This window comes from Zosterops lateralis (assembly GCF_965231275.1).
Source record: "Zosterops lateralis genome assembly, chromosome: 15".
Lineage (NCBI taxonomy): Eukaryota > Metazoa > Chordata > Aves > Passeriformes > Zosteropidae > Zosterops > Zosterops lateralis.
In genome coordinates, this window is record NC_139775.1 from 4109853 (window position 1) to 4128053 (window position 18201).

Consider the following 18201-nt stretch of genomic DNA (forward strand, 5'->3'; position numbering starts at 1 on the left):
AAAAAATCGCCCTAATTTTTGAGAGGGGTATCTGTTCTAAGGCTTTTGTTATATTGATGCACAGTTGCCAGTTACACTGCAAAATTGTTTTTTTTGTGAAAGACCTTGCTGTTAGTTTTATATATATTTAGTCTTACTTGACAGCAAGCAAATTTGTGTCTTGGATTAAAAGATTGTAGAACATTAGGCCTTTGAGATTAAAAAGGACATCCCTCTTCCAAAAAACCCAAACCCACCAAACCCCAAAACATGAGGGAAGTTGTACAGAGAACCAAGAATTGCTAGTTGGAAGTAGGTTAAAGAAATTTTGTTTATGGATTCATATTAGAACAAAAAAACCTCACATAGCTTTATTGTATTATATTCCCTGCATGTTTGGTTTAGGAAGAGGGTTTTAAAGTGTGGTTTTAAAATGGAATTCAGATGTTTATGCTTATTTATAAGGTACATGGAGCTATGTGAAATTGTAAAATTTGATAGTTTTACTCTCTCTGCTTGGACAGGGTTAAGAAACCCAGACTGGTGATGTTTATCCATAAGCACTGGTTATTAATGATTACCTGCACCTCAGGGGCTGGTTCTAAATCAACATTTCTTCTTTTTTTTTTTTCCTAGAACAGCCATGCTCGGGGCTGTGTGATTGCTGCCTTCACAGCTCAGAGTTCCTTGCCCGTGGTTCACTATTAGTGGTTTTATTATTGGCTTATTTGAGCACTGTTTGTAATGTAAGTTGTTTTATAAACAGTATTTTATTATTATTACTATACAGTAATGTTTCTATCAATCACAAAATAAATTCCTCAATACAGGTAAATCATCCATGTAACTCAGCTACAAGAGCTCAAAAATTGCCTGTATTTCAAAATAATACTCTACTAAAAGATGGAAAAAAGCTTTTTCTAATAGCAAGTTATAAGAGAGCCCTGCTGGTGCTAAAATGGTTATTTAATTGCACATAGGCTGGACCTGAGAAATTTCAGACTTCTCTCTTAATTAAGTAAGAAATCTATTTCACTGAGAACTAGTGAAACCATACTTAATTAGAAAGAATTACAATACTCTGGAGCTGAATGGGAATAGCACTTCCTTTGGTCTTTGAAAATCTTGTCAATCACAATTACTAGTAACAGATGTTTCATGAAACAATACAAGAAACATTTGCTTTTTAATAAATATTTCTTCTTTGTGGATAGTCAGACCTAGTAGCCCGGTTAAATATCCTTCTATTAGGTTCAAAACCAAAATTAACCATTGCTGAGATTTGTTTCTTGCAACAGAATTGTCTCTTACCTGCCTCTCCCTCACAGCAGCAGTTGATTGTCCAAGTTGAGGTTAATTTTGTTTGCTCTAAATACTTGCAGCAATACCCTCACTGCCTGCAGGCAGGACCAGCTGTACAAATCTGTGTTTAACCAGAAACTGGAACTGTTTGGGTTTTTTTCCCTAAAGATTAATTTAAATCTAACTAATTTTACTGATCTTACTGCTTTCGGGAGCTACAAGAGCATTCCCCCAGTGACCACCAGATGGAGTTTCTAAAACAGCTTTGATAAAGAAATACCAGAATTCACTTCAAAATGATCTTTTAAAGGTTTTGGAGATAAGAAAGAGTGCAGAAATTCTATTGATTTCAAGATAAATTTTAGCTTAGATTTACAAATCTGAGGGGGCTAAAATTATGCTTTTCAATTCACTTTGAAATCAGTAATTGTGCTGGGTTTGCATGGCAAGGTTTGGATAGCAGAGGCAGGGAGGGGCTACAGAGCTTCTGCGAGAAGCTGCCAGAAACTTCTCCATGTCCAACAGATCCAATTCCAGCAGACCCCAAGGTGGACCTGCCACTGGCCAAGGCTGAGCCTGTCAGTGCCAGTGGCAGCACCTCCGGGATAATGTATTTGAGAAAAGGGGAAAAAGCATGCAGGTACTTTTTAAACTGGATAAAATGGATCCACTTCTGGTTATAAATCTTGCTTTAAAGAACTTTTGATAGAAAGAGGTTTTTAAAGTATATTTTATACTTAATTTATAAATACTCTGATGAGAATCCTGTGCTTTAAAATCTTTTATTGCCATGATTTGTAGTAAATATGGAAATTGTGCCTGCTGCAGACTGTGAATATTTTTGACAATTCTTGTGCATGTAATTAAAAGTGCTGGTTCTTTAGAAGGAAGAAATATAACAAAATCACATGGAATTTCAAGGTAAGGGAAGGACTTGGTGGGAAGAAAGTGGGATGACAAAGGAGATAACAGATCCTCTGCTCTCCTGATGGAAAAAGAATGTAGTCAGCATATGTCAGAGTGTTTTGATATATAATAGAAAACTTAAGGAATTCAACAGAGAAAACATTTCACACTTCAGATTTGTTGCCATGGCAGTCTGCACAGCTGGGTTTGTACCATTAGATGGCTTTCACTTGGAAAAAGTATTGCACAAGATACTCAAGAAATACACAAGATTTTGCTTATTAAGAGACTACATAAATTAATTTAGGAGCAGATGTTTAGGATTCATCAGTGCGTTGAGCACTTCACAGCTGCAGAAACTTGGGCAAGAATCAATTCCTCTCCGAGTTCTCAGGGAACAGTGGAACTGAGAGTGGCACTTGGGCAGGTTCTGCTTTTCTTGGGTCTTACCAGTGCTGTGTCCTGCAGTGCAGCTCACAAGGTCTCCAGCCTAGACACTGCTGCTTTCACTTTTACTAAGCAGAGATAAATGCGGCATTACCGATGCACATACGCAGAGAACAAAAAATTAATTGAATCTTAGTTTTAAACAAGGAAAAAAGAGGTGTTACTTCCTTCTGAGGTTTGTGGTAGCAGTGTGGTATTTTCTTCACAGCCTTGGGGCCTATTCTCCTATTATACAGAAGTTGAGTATTTTCTGTGAGTGATCCAAAATGTGGTTGACCTCTGTAACGTCTCTGTATTTACAGAAAATGACAAATTCAGGTGCCATGTCAGCTTGGTTTGTACTGGTGTGAACATCCTGACTTTGCTGCACCTGATCAACCCTTTTTACTTGCATTTATAGTTGTTCACTCTTCAGAAACCTGCGGGCTTGTGCATTTGCTGCTTGTTGTAACTAACTGTTCTCACTGAAGATCCTTCAGTCTGTGTTGTACATGTGGGGTTTTACTAATCCAACTGAGAAAAAGCCTTTTTTTTTGTTTGTAGCCAAAAGCTCTGTGGAATGAAGGATCAGGAAATCACTGCACTGTACTTGTTCAGAAATGCTGGCTCTTCTATTAAACACCCTTTAAAACAGTGTGTGGAAGTAAGGGCATCCTGTCAGCTACTAGGCCTTGCTTAAATGGTGTAATATTGCAACTTCCACTCTGAGAGTTGCCATTTTCATTTATTTCTGACTGGGACTTAAAAGTGCCTTGGACTGAGGGTTTTCTTAAAGAGTTTACCAATAATCATTCTAAATACAGTTTGCTGTCACTTGCTGTCATCCTACACTTCACAGAACAACAAAAGGGAAGAAATTAATAATTTTGAAAGTACACCCAAAAAAATATTTTCATATATGTAGGGTAAATGAACTGATCCATGGGGAGTAATCTTTTGGTTATGTGCAGTGGTTACTGCCATGAATGTGTTATAAGGGATCTTAGATTCTTAAAAGCTGTGTTTCCTTTGGGATGCCGGAGGTGTGGATTTATTATGTTGTTCTGAGAACCAAGAGAACTTCTGCAGGAAGCTGATTGTGGCAGCACAAAGGAAAGGAAGTTGTCAGGATGTGGCCAATGTTTGCATTGATCTCCAGGTGCAATGCTACTCTGCCACATTAATGCAGGATTCTTTATGCTGAAAAAAGGAGAGGTATGTGCCTTTTAGCTTTCACTCTCAGCCAACTTCATGCTGATGGATACTGAGATTTTAATATTGTCAAATTAAGGCCTGGATATCTGACATCCAAGTCATGCATTTTGTTATGTTTTGATTCAGTGAAGCCACACAGGTTTAACTTTGTCTACAACAGGTTTTTATCAAGAAAACAAAATTTAAAAAAAAAGACACATTTTATTGACCATGTACACTTGAACACTTTTTATTGAGAATGTATTATGAGTCAATACTTCCTTCATGAAGCTTTCCAGAAAGTCCATTTCTATAATATTCTGACATGATATTGGAGTCCACATCTCTTCATTGTAACAGAACCAGGAATCTTCTAGTGGCTGATCACCTTCTTTTTATAAATTAAATCTTCAGAGACCAACAAAATTTGATTCTGAAATGTAAACTTTTGAAACTAGAACCTCTACTAAATTGGTCAACCAGGACCTGTCTTGAGCTGTGTTAATACCTCAGAAGCAGAGCATGACATTTTTGTTAGTTCATTGATTTGACTTAATTAGCAGTTCAGCAAGAGGGCTGTAAGCCATAGATCAATTCAAATATTAAGTTTAATTTTGTGAGAAAATAACACTGTTAATATGGCACTTAACTAGTGCTTACTTTCTAGTACACATTATATACATACAGAAGCATACAGTACACCTTCCTGTTCAGAGGTTTACATTTAAATGATACACTTTTAGAAATAATTTAATAAACTCTTTGCAGATTCTTTTTACATCAGTAGGCTGATTTTTATCTTGCATATATACAGTATTTTATTCATATTTATTTAAATGTGTAATAGATAAGCCCCTATTTACAGTCACCAGAAACCTTCAGGTATTTGAAATGGAAAGGCCCCATTCTCGAGAACTTTGTGTATTAAACATTTGTCCATAAAACTTGATCCTAATTTATGATACTTTGTATTTCCTTAAGTATTTTACTGCACTTGCTCCTCTACTGTTCTTTATATAAATATTGCAAAGCTCTCTCTTTTTAGGATACAGCTTTCTAAGAGATATCAGGTGAGGATGCTGCAATTGAGTTGAGAATTTCCTTAGGAGAGCAGCAACCAGGCAGATCTACAGCACTGTTTCTTTGAAGCAACTAATACATGGAATTAACTTTTCAGAGAGGTTGAGTGGATAGCAGTCTTGTTCATTAAATTATCCAAGTTGTTGTATCTATGATTGCCATCACATTTAGTGTTTATCAAGGATATAGGCAAACATCCGTAGCTCTGTTGCAGTAAAAAAGATTAGGAAAAAAACCAGACTGGATACCCCATGGGTAAATGCCATAAAAATCTGTCTTTCTACGTCTCTTAAATAGCAGCTTCCATTTTACTACATCAATTTGTTTGTAACGTCAAATCACTGAGTAAGATTTGGATCACTGTAAAGGAGTCAGTGTGATGAAGTAAACAGGAGTACTGAATGGCACCAGGTGTGCAAGACAGGCAGGGATGGGAGAGAAATGGAAGTTAAATAAATCGTGCAGAGAAGTGAAAAATAATAAAGAGAAATTAAACAAGAGCCATGATCTGAAACTGAGAATTTAACACGGGGAGAAAGGAACAGAAATAAAGGCAACAGTTCTTTCAGAGACAGAAAATAAGATGTCTTAAGAGAAGGAAGAAATGGAAGTCAGGAAGCAACATGGAAGTTGAAATTGCACTTAAAGTTGCCTGCTCAGCTGCACTGTTCTGGCAGTGTCCCAGGTCTTGAAAGCCTCTATCCACACCAGATAAGCCAGTTCCTCCCTGCTGGAACTCCTCCTGCATGATGGCACAGAACTTCCTCAACAGATTTTATGTGAGAGATTAAATGTGGTGCATTAAGAAACCTAATTTTTCCTCAGAAGGGAAGAAGGAGTCTATTTGCTTGACAGCTGTAAGGAAGGAGTTTGTTCTTAAGCACTTCTGTGTGGAAGTGAGCTTGAATGCTCAAGATGTGTAGAAATTCACTGAAAATCTCTCAAGGTGGGCAAAACCAAGAAAGCAGCCAGTATCATGTATGTCAGCACAGAGGCACTGTAAATGTGTGTGAGAGTTGGACACAGTGGTAAGGAACAGCTTCAGACCTTAACACGGTTTTCATCAACAGGCTAAAGCTGAAAACACCACAGAAATAGATTATTTACTCTGTAGGCTTTAAGGGTTAAAAATACTCAGTGAAAGATGAAAAGCTCTTAAAAAAATAAAGATTAATGGAAAGTCTTCCACTAGGATTTTGATATCTTAGAGATGCTTGTATATAAAGAAGATAAGCAAAGATGACTATAGGAAAAAATTGCTTGATGGGAAAAGATCTGAAAGGTCTGTTCCTCACCTTACTTTAGTATGTACCTCTGCTGACATTCTAGGACCAGTTATCAGATAAGACTGTGCTCTAAGCAATGGGAAAGGTTCAGTTCTGGTCTTGTTCCATGTTTTTTTTCTATACCAGAAGCTTGAAAAGTCACATTTTTTTAATGATGTCACGTGGAAATTTGTGACAGATTATGGAATAAAATGATGCTGTATCAAGTGACAAAAATGTCTTGTGGCCCCACACCAGTGGGAGAATATCAGCTTCACTTGTACCCCCCTCCTGCCATTAATGCAACAGCAGCACGAGAACAAGTAGCTTTTGGATCAGTGCTTTGTAGTTTGTTGTTGTAACTGTTTATGTGCTTCCTGCAGCATGCCTGTGTTTCTCATGTATTTCAAAAAATCACTACAATTTGGTGATCTGGATTGGATTTCTTCATCCCTACTGTGAAAGTAGACTTTACTGTGCATCCAAGAATCCCAATGGAAGGCTTTTCTGAGAGGTCAGCAAAGAGCTGTTGCTGACTAGGATTCCTATATTGAGGAATTTTTTATACGGTTTCCAAACCTCCAGTGATGCCGTAGATTAAAGAGAGTTTAATTTATTTGTTGCAAACATATCCCTTGAAAATACAAAATGTTAATCATAAACATATTTATTTTTTAAGATAATTACTCTTGTTACATGAACATATGTGGACCATAACACTTAGCCAGATGATAATTACTAGTTAAATTCTGATTTAACTTTGTAAACCACTGTGTCCTTCATTTTAGTATGTGGAACAAACATCTCTAAGTTCCATCAGAATTAGTTAATAAATATTTCTGAATTCCTGAAATGTTTTAGGATACAAACAAAGCACTGGAAAATTAAAACACATTTTTGTTATTTGTTGTAGCTAAAAGAAAAATCATTTTACCCTAAGTGTTAAAACAAATTAGTTTGTGTGAGAAAATAATTTCTGAAAATAGTAAATTAGGCTTCTTTTAGAGGGGATTCAGTGATGAAGAAAGAAATTAAATAATTTAATTTATAATTAACATTTACTATTTGGACATGTATAAATGGATAATATGATCTTCAGTAAAGATCATCTATATAATCTTCATTGAAAAATCCTGCTTACTTCATCAAGGATAGCACTATCACTTCTTTGTACAGAAAACAAGGTAATACCTCTTTCTATACAAGATACAAGGTGCTGTGTCTTCAGTCAAGACTTCAATAAACTGCTTAGTGATTTCTTCAGACAGGAAGATCAGAGCCATTAAAAAAGAGTTTCTCCTTTGTCATCAGTTCAGTGCAGTGAAGGTATCTGATGTCACAGGTAATGCAGCACATAGGCCAGAGCCTCACACCACTTCAGCAAACAACTACTGCAAAATTAAGACTGTTGCATTCAACTTGCAATAGAAGCTCCTTCCAGCCTCCTGGTTGGGACTCTCACGTGTCTCTGAGTGCCACCACAGCAGCGTCACAGTCCCAGCACTGAGCACCCAGTGCTGCAGTCACAGAGCACCAGGGGCTGTGTCACACCTATGTCATGACCTGCTGTACAACTGTGCGCTCGTGAGAACACCCCTGGTTCCCACAGTGTATCTTTTTCAGCAAACGCCGTAATTTGTTGGGGAAGTTTTTGTTGATGTATCTGTAGAGCAGAGGCATGACAAAGCTGCTGGAGAAAGCCAGGAATTTTGACAAAATTGTGGCAAAGTGTAATATCTGAATGGAATTTACATCTGGAATTCTTCCTCGTAGGTTAGTAAACGTGCTTACCAAGAGAATAACATAATAGGGTGTCCATAGGGTGAACTGTGTGCAGACTGTGGCAATCAGAAGCCTGTGCACTGAGGGATCCAGGCGCCCAGTGTCCTGGTCCAGCGGCGTGGCCTCTTTGCGAATCCGCAGGATCAGCGTCAGCGCGTAGAGCACGGCGATGGCGGGCACCACGTACCCGATAAACACCATGATGGCATCGGCTGCCTCCTGGTTCTGCATCTTGGAACACTCGATGATCTTGGTGGACACGTGGTTGCAAACGTAGAACAGGAGAGATGAGAAGCTCGTGAGCATGGCTCCGCCCCAAATGAACCCGCAGACGTGTTTGGTGTTGTACACACTGGACATGTAAGTCCTGGGCAGGGCGCGCTCGATGTAGTAGTCCAGACTGAGCAGTGTGGTAGAGTACATGGTAACCAACGATGAGACGTTGAATAAAATAAGGAAGGTAATATAAACTTCATTGCTGGAACTCCAGATGGCCCATTTTGTATTGGTAAGACCCAGCAGGTACATTGGTGCCAGAGTGTTGATGATGAGGCCGGCGATGGCAATGTTGACAAAGTAAACATCTGGCATAGTCATAGTAGCTTTGTTGTAGAGGTTAACTAGGACCAGCAGGCCATTGTAACAAAGGCCAATTGGGAAACATATAATGAGGTAGAGAAGGGAAAAGATGGAAAGCACAAGGTCGAAGTCATGGCAGAGATGCTGGTCCTCACTGTTCTCAGTACTGTTGATTAAGGCTTCACAGCTCCACATAGTGATTTTAGCTTTTGTGTCTTCTTTGCTGCTTACCAGCTTTTCTGTAGAGAGAGAAATAGTGAAAGTGTTGTTAAAATATTACATCATAAATGAAATGCAAAGTACTGTGAAGAAAACATTTTGAACTTTAAGATTATACACATCACGTAACTGATGTTGTTAGTCTAGAAGAAAGTAAACTGTTATTCAAAATTTCATTAAACTAATACATGTTCTGCAGTTTTGATTTAAATGAAACTAGTGGCAAATCAGTTGATACAGGACACTTAACAGAAGTAAATTGTAAACTTTCATTAAGTACTGATGTATATATGAATACCAATGCAATTTTTTGAAAATTGTCAACCAGTACCTTGTATATAGCTAAAAATATATAAGGGTAACTACCGAAGAGTGGAAGGATATAAACTGAAGCACAAATCTTCACAGTATGATGGAAAATAAAGATCTCCTAATATCTTAAGTAAGCTTTACCTTAGAAAGTTTCTTAGGAGGCACAAGTCATTATGGTGGATGTGTACTGGATCACTGATAAAACTGACAAAGACTAGAGGATACTGGGAAATGAGATGTGGGGGGGGTTGGCTTTGTGGTTTGTTTTTTTTTTTTAAATAGGTCAGTTTGTATTCGGACTTCCAACCTTATAACCATTTAGTTTAAAAAAAACAATGGACCTCTGTAGTCCAGGGAACCTAATATCAGGGCAGCCTGACTTTCCAAAAAGGCAAGAATCAGCTATCATTTCCTCTCAAAATAGCTCGAATTCTTTAAAAAGTATGCTACTATCAGCAGTTGTGGTCCAGCCATCTTTGCTTTATCGTCAGTAGAGATAGCACTTTAACTGAAACCAAGTGAACTTCAAAGCAATGGTGAAAAGTTACTTTCCAAAACGCAGAAACAAGAAATAACCTCTGAAGTACAACTCAAAGCAAGCACAGCCTTAAAACCATGGCTGTTATTCCTGGCAGCCCATGGCAGGGCCAGCACAGAGCTGGTGCAGCAGGTGATTTCCCCTGTCACGTACTCTGCCTGTCACACACTCTGTGGTTTCGTCTGCTTCTCTGTCAGCACCTATAGCAAAGTATAAGTCCACGTACCTGGATTCTTTCCAGAGGGAGAGCGAGATTTAATCAATCCACAATAAACATTGTGCAATGAAAATGAATGCTACTAGACAACATGCTGCACTCCATGAACCAGATGGGTAAATGACACTGTGTGGGGTCTGTGAGCGTACGGGTACGTGACTGCATCTCCCTGGTGCTAATCCTTTGACTCTTCAGCCACAGCACAAAGTTTGTCTCAAAACTGCGTCAACTTCCATGTTTTATTTCCCACAGCAGTTGTTTTGTGTGCATTTTCCTTCTAAATAACATAAGCTAAGCCAGAGATCAGGCTAAAAATACAGTAATTTTAGCTGGACAAGCAAATTTTTATCCCACTGTCCCATGCTGGATTTCCTCAGAGAAGTGGCTTCTGTGGCAGCACCAGAAGTTCTCGTTTCCAAAGGCTGTTTTCACCTTTGTGGGAAAACTTGACTTTTTTGGTTCATTTTCTCACGTCAGTTCTTCAGCTATACTGTTGTGTATGATTGAACTGTATCATATCTTTATGTTGTCTTTCCATCCTCACTCTATTTTTGAGCACCAAAACCAACCCCGTTTGTTCTCAGGAAGCATCTGTTGTTTTAGGTTTTTAAGAAAATAAAAGCAAAGCTGTTTTTTCGCAGTTGAAGGGAACCAAAACTACACCTCATTGAACTGTTACGACTCGATTCAAGCAAAGCAACAGACTGGAACCAGATATTGCAAATCTATGCATTCTGGTGAGTGCAAAGGTGACTAAGCACAGGCACGGATACAATCACGTTATTCCATTATGCAGGTTTATCCTTAAGCATGTAGCTTTGATTACTCCAGACTGAATTACATCAGCCACCCAATAACTTGCCTGTATATTGTCTCAGAAGATCAACAGTCTGCTACCAGCCTCTGTGCTTTACAGACCAAGGGGATGTCTGCTTTCCAAAGTGCTTTTAGTCATTACCCTCATTTTTTCTTTACATCCTCTAAGTGCGGTTAAACACAATTCTGTCTTAATGACAGAAATGGCAGGCGATTCATTGTATTAAACAGCAATCTTAGGAAAATAATATCTACCTCTGGAATAAGCAAAAACAAAACCCCAAATTAAAATACTTTCTCGGAAAATCTCCTTGATGGCTTTTAAGCTGCCAGGTGAGGCATGTCTGCGGCCGGCATGCCGGTGTTGCTCAGGCTCACTTACCATGGCAGGAGGCGGTGACCGTGTTGGCTGTGCGGGGAGAGCAGCGCAGGCCCCGCTCGGCATTTCTGTCACTGCCCGGGCGGCTCTGCCGTGTCCGGGCACCCTCCGAGCGGCTCTATCCCCGCTCCCCCCTTCCTTCCTTCCTTCCTCCCTTCCCTCCTCTCTCCCTGCCCTGCGCGCTCACCGCCAGCTCTGCAGCCGCAGGTCGCCTCTGTTGCATAAGTGCGGCTGCAGCAGCCTCTTGTTTACAGTGCCCGGCTCCTCGGGGCTCAGCCCGGGATCGCGCCCCGGCCCCGCCGTGCTCCGCAGCCTCTCACCTTCAATTGCCGTGTGCCGGGGCCCCGAGCCGCCCTCCCGGGGCCCCGAGCGGCCCGCCAGCCCCCGGTCATGGTGCGGGCCCGGCCGGCGCTGCCCGCGCTGCACTTGTTTTGCCTCTCTAAGTTACTCACAAGTTTCTGCTTGGCTTGGCTCGGCTTGGCTCGGCTTGGCAGGCGCCTGGCCCCTCCCTCCCCCTGTTTACAGCCAGTTTCAAGAAGTGAGAGGTTGTGCTCGGAGCTGTTGGATGCCGCTCTGGCTTTGTAGTCCCCGGGTTTGGGATTTACTGTTAAAATCCAGGGGCGAGCGGGTTTGTTGTGGTTTTGTCATCGGCGCTGGGGTTCTGCCCCTGCCATCCCCTGCCAGTGCAGTCAGCAGCCTTCAGTCAACAGCGTGGGTTTCATTTGTACCTCGGGATGGGAATATGTAGCTTTGAGGTTTCATTTTAATAGGCCATATATCCTGAACAATCGGTATTTAAAAATATAAAAACTCCTGTAGCACGAAGTGCACAGGTGCTTGTGGTGCTGGCAAACGTAAACCAGCTTGTAAAACAAGGTAGGAAGAAAAGTTTCTGAGCGTTTGCTTTGAATTTGGAGATTGTTTTGGTGTTGGGAAAAGGTGTTACGACATAACCCTCATTTTGTGAGGGTGTTATCAGTTCCATTCCGCTTCCTTTTTTTAAAAGTTGATTAATCTCAAGGATATTTGCATGTCACTTGCAGTTAATGGATGTGAATATTTATATTTTCCACAACTTTAAAATGGATCACTTCTTGAAAGAGCTTTTGAACTGCAGATTGGGAATTTATCCCATAATGAATTTTGTACTGTGGTTGTTCCATTGTTTATATGGAAACTCTTCAGACTAATGAGAAGTTCCTACCTTTGAAGCATGTTTCCAACTGATATCACCAACCAAAACAGAGAACTGCCCTTTTCAAAATAATTTGTCTTAGTTTAGAAATTCTTAATCTTTAGCAAATAAACACCAATGTAGCATCCCTTATTGAAAAAAATAAGCAGGTGTTCATGAAATAAATACCGGAAAAACACTAAACCTGAGATTAGCTCAGTTGTTTAGAACATGAGGGTAATAACACCAACGTTGTAGGTTTGATCTCAATATGGGCCATTTGCTTAACACTTGGATTAGATCCTTGTGGGTCCCTTCCAACTCAGAGTATTCTGTGAAGTCTAAAAATGGTCATCCAGTTTGGCTTGAGTTACTCTATCTGACCACAGTTTGTATTTAAAGGTTCATTACGAGTATTGTAAAACCACTGCAGCTCCCAAATAGCAGAAAATTCCCTCCATTTCTGTTTGATACATAGTCCACAGACAGAATTGTGTTGTGTGCTGTGGATGTTACATGTTACAAACCGTGGCATCACGTTTTTGGTGCTTCAGAACTTTACAAGGACTTTAATCATCCTAAATTCACCAGGGAAACAGCAAAGTGGGAAAGGTATTCATGTAGAAGCACTTTTAGAGTGTTCATACTTGGCCAAAAGCCAGTTTCCTACACTCCATTAAAGCTGTTTTATTTAGATAACAATGTCCATGAAGTACTTAAGAAAAAACTTCTTGCAACAAAGCACAAAAAGTTGAGAGGGCTTGGTGACAAAGATTATTTTAGAAAAGATCCATAAAATGAACTTTAAATAATGAGAAAAGAATGAAGTTCTGCTCAGTTTTATTACAGAGTCCATAGCTGCAGTCAGGCTTTTTCAGACGTTTTCATTCATAATGCAGCACTAAGTTGCAGAGCAGGTTGGGTAAGAGTTTGAAGCATGACCATTCTACACTCGGATTATTTTATTTGACTTAAAAAACCAGCCCTTCATCCAGCTGCAGCACTGTCTCTTTGCTCTGCAGATTTTTTTTTGTTTATACAATACACGGTTTGTCTACTTGCTCTATTATCATCTGTCTGTGACTTAGCTCTTACCTGGTTTATCTGACCTCTGAATGTGTTTTCACAAGCTGTGGTGTCATTATAAACTAATACCTGGTAAAGTACATGGCTAATAAAGCTGTTGCCAACAGGGTAAGTCTCTAAACATGCCAAACACCTGTACCTTTGTCACGTCCCTTGAGTTCCCACAGGATTCTTAATTCCTACAGGCTGAAACCTGGTGCTGCCTAGGGGAAGGCTGGGCCCTACAGAGAGCTTTGCTGGGCAGCACAGATTTACTTCAGATCTAGGCTGAGCAGACTAAAAATCATGGCCAGAAGTGCTGTATATATATATATGTAAACCATGACTAAGTAGATTGTCAGCTCCTCATCAGGGTTTGAAAGCTGCTTTTTGAAAGTGTCATGCTGAATATTACTTATGGATTGATTTTTCAAAACTTTAAATAGTGGATGAGCAATATTTCTGGAAAATAACAAATCTACAATTAGTTGTACATCAAGGGGAACACACTGAATTCTCAAGTGCTGGAGAATGAAGTGTCACATTGCTGTTACCTCTCAGTCTGGGTAACATGACATTTCTTTAGGCTTACAGCTTATATACATACCATAGGGATTATCAAATCTGGATATACAGAAAGCTGGATATACAGAAAGCTGGATATATCAAAGCTGGATATACAGAAAAGTAAAACTGAATAGCTCAGGTTAGATGCAAGGGGGGAAGAATGCAGCAGTGCAGGCAAATAGGTTTTGGAATATACTTTTCTCATGCACTTGCTGAGTTGCTGCTGTTTATAATGTAATGCTACAGCTCAGATAAAATGCTTTTAACATGAGTGGAGAAGAAAATCCTGCTTGATACTGGGAGCTGGGCTGAAAAACAGGCCCCTTCCAACCCTGTCATTTATGTCTTTGTGGTGCAACCATTGACCAGTTTGGCAGAGTGAAGTTCATAATTGATATTGGTTCCATTTATAATGTGGTTAATTCAGTGCAATGTAAGGTGAAGGAAGGCACGGTCAAACGGGGATAATTATTACAAAGTAGCACTGAAAATAATAAGCCTATGTTGGATATTTTAAAAAGCACAAATCAAAAAGCAAGAGTAGGTCAGCTGAAAGAGAGGAAACATGGGGTTTGCCACTTGTGGCAAGTGAACTCATGGAAGAGCAGTCACCCAACCTTCTGGTCCCACTGATTTCACCCTTCTTTAGGCTCAGTTTTGGTTTTCTAAACCCTTTCCCTTTGCTATATAATCTGCTTTAGTAGCAGCATAGCAATAATTAATAATTTAAATAAACCCAAGACTTTTCACTTATAAAGCCCAACTCTTGTCTACTCCTGCTTGATTCTACACAATTTGAGTGCTGTGAACCCATTTCCAGCTCTATAGGTAATTCCCTTCCCAATGTTTTAACTTTTAACATTCCATCTATCCATGCATAAATTCTTATGTACATTTCCTGGTTTCTTAAAATACCCCTTGAGTTTCACATTTGTCTGGCCAATGTTTTCCTCTGTCTCTCCTGATGACTCCCTTACAATTAACATTCCACCACCCATCATTGTTTCCTCATATGACACACACACGGTATCATTTCCAGCTTATGACAGGGCTTCCAAGCATGACAAGCACACTTTCACTTCTACTTTGTGACTTTCCTATAGGTCATCTCAGGCTGTTCTTTGGTATTTTGCATGACCAATAAAGATTACATTCTCAAGAACTGTAAGGGTGCATTTCCTTTGCACGTGGTGTGAGTACAGAGATGCCTGTGTTCCTGAAATTGGTCTTTGCATTTTGCTTTGGTTGCCCTTTGAGGTTGCTCTCTACTTTTCCAAAAATTCTGAATATATTTTGTCTTCAGAGCTTTTTCCTGTGGGCCCCCTTGTCACTCGCTGGGTGACCTTTGTTCTTGTTCCATAGATGCTGACATCCTCTGTCTCATTTGTTTATCCTCTCATTCTGTAAGCACCACCTTTGTGGTAAATCATCTGCACAGCAGCTACCTGGTGACCCAGATCCCACTTGTGCCCTGATAATCTGCTTACTGCCCTGACCTCTTGGCAGCCTGCTAAACAGATGCTCTTTTCCCTCCTGTTTTGACCTTTTGTTGTTATTTATAATTGTTATTATTAAATGTATAAATAATATGTAAAATTATTAACATAATATAATTATTAACAATGTCAGTTGCACATGTGGTTTCTGTTTAGGTTGTTCAGCTCTTTGGGAATCTGAGTTCATATAAGGCAATGTCAAAAGTAAATTGCAAATTGCTGCCATGGGTCACTAAGCATCAAGAAATGAGTTCACATGGGCTTTTTGTTTGGAAGGAGGAGAAAAACTTGATTTTAGTGTATGGCAACTGCATTTTTAGGATGTGCCTGTTCTCTAATAGGTAAGAACTGCAGAACTTTCTTCTGGATTAGAGTTCATAGAAGGTTGCTCAGAACAACGTGTGTGTCCATCAGAAATGAATAATTACATTTGCTTTAGTTTCTCTTTCTCCCTCTCAACTTCTAAACAGCTTAAAGCTTATGAGACCAGATAATATACTCCAATAAAGAAAGACAGAAAAGATCAGCTGCTCTGGAAACATAATCAAAACTGCTAAATGGTGTGTTTAAAAGCCCTGTTGGAGAGTGGCAGTGTCATGGTGCTCTAGAAGGTTGTAATAACCAACTACCATGGGGTAGAAGTTCTGTGGAGAGGAAACAGCCCAGCACTGCAGCCCCTATAGGTTTGTGTGGAAGGAATCCCTTGTTCACACACAGATGGTAACTGCCAGGCGCATGTGCCACTCCAGATAAATCCTCCTTTTTTGTGCTGTTAATTTCTTTGCGGTGGAGCCCCTGCGGGAGTTGTGTTGCCAGTGGCTGTGCCCTCCTGGCAGCTGCAGGGGTTAACTCCATAAACTCAGCCCTGTTTTGTTAAGTTCTCCCTGTCCCAGCATCGGATAAGTGGCACTGATGGGCTGCTCCACCCCTTCCTGACTTCACTTTATCACTGACTCCTGTAAGAGCTTCTATATGGAAAACATGACATATTGTTTCTATTTTAATGTTTCTGTGCAGCAAGAAAGAATTCACTCCAGAGTGAACAGTGCAACTCTTAACACTTAAAAGATTTCATCACTGCAAAAAGTGAAATACCTTCCTTTTGTGCATTCTAAAGGTGAGGATTCCATCAGGCAGAATGAATTTCTACAGTGATTACCTGTATTCATCTATCTACAGGCCTTAGCTGCAAGGGATCCTGACATGAGATACAATTTGGTGATGCACAAATATCCACTAGATAATGCTTTTAAAAAAGATTAAGTTATATGCAAAACAAAACCTGAGTAATTTTCCTAGTATTCATATTCACTTCCAGGAACTTACGGCCTATTAAATACCAGGAATAATTAGAATGAATGCAGTATTAGAAAATCAGCTTACGTAAGGTGCTTCCAGTTCTGGATTTTATAAAGTTGACCAGTTGGAATACAAGAAGTGACAGCTTTTAAGCATCAGCAGAGTAGATGGCGCCGTTCAGAGTGCTGCGCAGCCAGTCAGCCCTGCTGCAGTTCTGCTCCATGTTTTCAGAGCACTTGGAAGCTGATTTTGGTGTAGCTATCCTACTTTAAAACTAAGTAGCAATTACCTTAAATTAACATTCAGGGTCAAGATGACTGAAAGTTGTTATGTATATATATATTGATTCTTTCAACTGCTTCACTGAAAACAAACTTTTTTTAAAAAATTAACCTTCATGAGACTTTTCAGTGTGCTTGTAACTGGTGAGCCACAGAAACCAAAAGAACTAATGAAAAAATACAGAAAATTTCAATTTCTGGGAGAGCACACAAGCAAATAATTTCCTTCAGTTTAAAACTGATTGTAAGTTGCAGATTCTTTTCCTATGAAGTACAACAACTCATTGGATCCAACAAGTGTTACAAACACCTTCAGAAGGCATCTTTACTGTTGTGATGTTGATGTTCAGAGCAGCTGGGACTTAGTAGACACTTTATCCCACTGTTTTTAATGAAAATATTTCATTCATTTGTTCTGACCTCAGGAACTTAATAGATGAAGTGAGTGATTTAATTAATAAATTTTTCATAACTTACAATTATCAGTGTTTAAATATAAGGAGTTTCCCCCCAGTATCTACAGACACTTAAACTGTAGAGCAACAGGTCAATTAAGACCAGTTTGTGGGAAAAAATTCATGAAACTTACGGAAACTTACATGTTCCTGTTTTTTATGTAAAGATCGTATCATAGTAACTTCTGCTGAGGCCTTTTTTATATTTGAGATAGTTTTATGGTAAAATTCTTTATTTAGGTAAAGTCTTTAATAAGTACGGATAGGTCATTTGCACCTCTTAGGAGATAACAGGTGCCTGGATCTCTGCAGTTCCAGCATTTGGGAACTGCCCAGGTTCCAGGTAAGGAATGTTTGTACTTCTGGTTCGTGTAAATCAGCATCACTCCAGTAAAGAAGACAGATTTTCGCCAATCAAAATTAATGCAAATTATGCCAATTCTGGGATTTGCTGACTGAATTTATTCCAGGAAGAGTGTGTCAAAGGTGCACGGACTGTGCTGGAATTACTCTGTAAATGAGTTGGCCTGGTGAGCTGGCAGGGTGGGAACAGCAGCTCTTATCTTCCCCCACTGTTTGTCAGCTTCACCCGTGCTCAGGGCTTGGGCAGGGAGCTCTGCTGAAATTTGGCAGTACAGAAACATTCCCCACAGATCTTTTGGTGCCAGTTGCAGAGACTGACAGGAGGCACAGATGGTACTTTCCTGGAAACTAGAAACATAACGCTGTTTCCTATTAGAAACACTGGTGAAAGCTGACTGGGTGACTTATCAAGCAGACCATCACACTGGCTGGGGAGGAAACTCTTGTGGAACAGACTCTGACCACAGGGACCAGATTTCCAGTAAAAGCAGAAATACTGAGACAGTT

At 39.7% G+C, this 18201-nt stretch overlaps 2 protein-coding genes across 6 annotated transcripts in view; one reads left to right on the forward strand and one right to left on the reverse strand.

Moving 5' to 3' along the window:
- The window catches only part of CHLSN (cholesin), a 122796-nt gene that overhangs the window by 36365 nt on the left and 68230 nt on the right, over positions 1-18201 (forward strand). The gene's annotated exons all lie outside the window — the stretch shown is intronic.
- GPR146 (G protein-coupled receptor 146) overlaps positions 6750-18201 on the reverse strand; it is a 47076-nt gene continuing 35624 nt past the window's right edge. For 2 of the 5 annotated variants that reach the window (XM_083872635.1, XM_083872633.1), the window contains exon 3: positions 6750-8752. In XM_083872635.1, coding sequence (XP_083728761.1) covers positions 7704-8708 — 1005 coding nt within the window. In that variant the 5' untranslated portion in view covers positions 8709-8752 and the 3' untranslated portion in view covers positions 6750-7703. Of the gene's footprint in view, positions 8753-10997; positions 11146-11181; positions 11291-11314; positions 11450-18201 lie in introns of those variants that run through there. The other 3 variants (XM_083872631.1, XM_083872634.1, XM_083872632.1) reach the window with 3 other exon arrangements.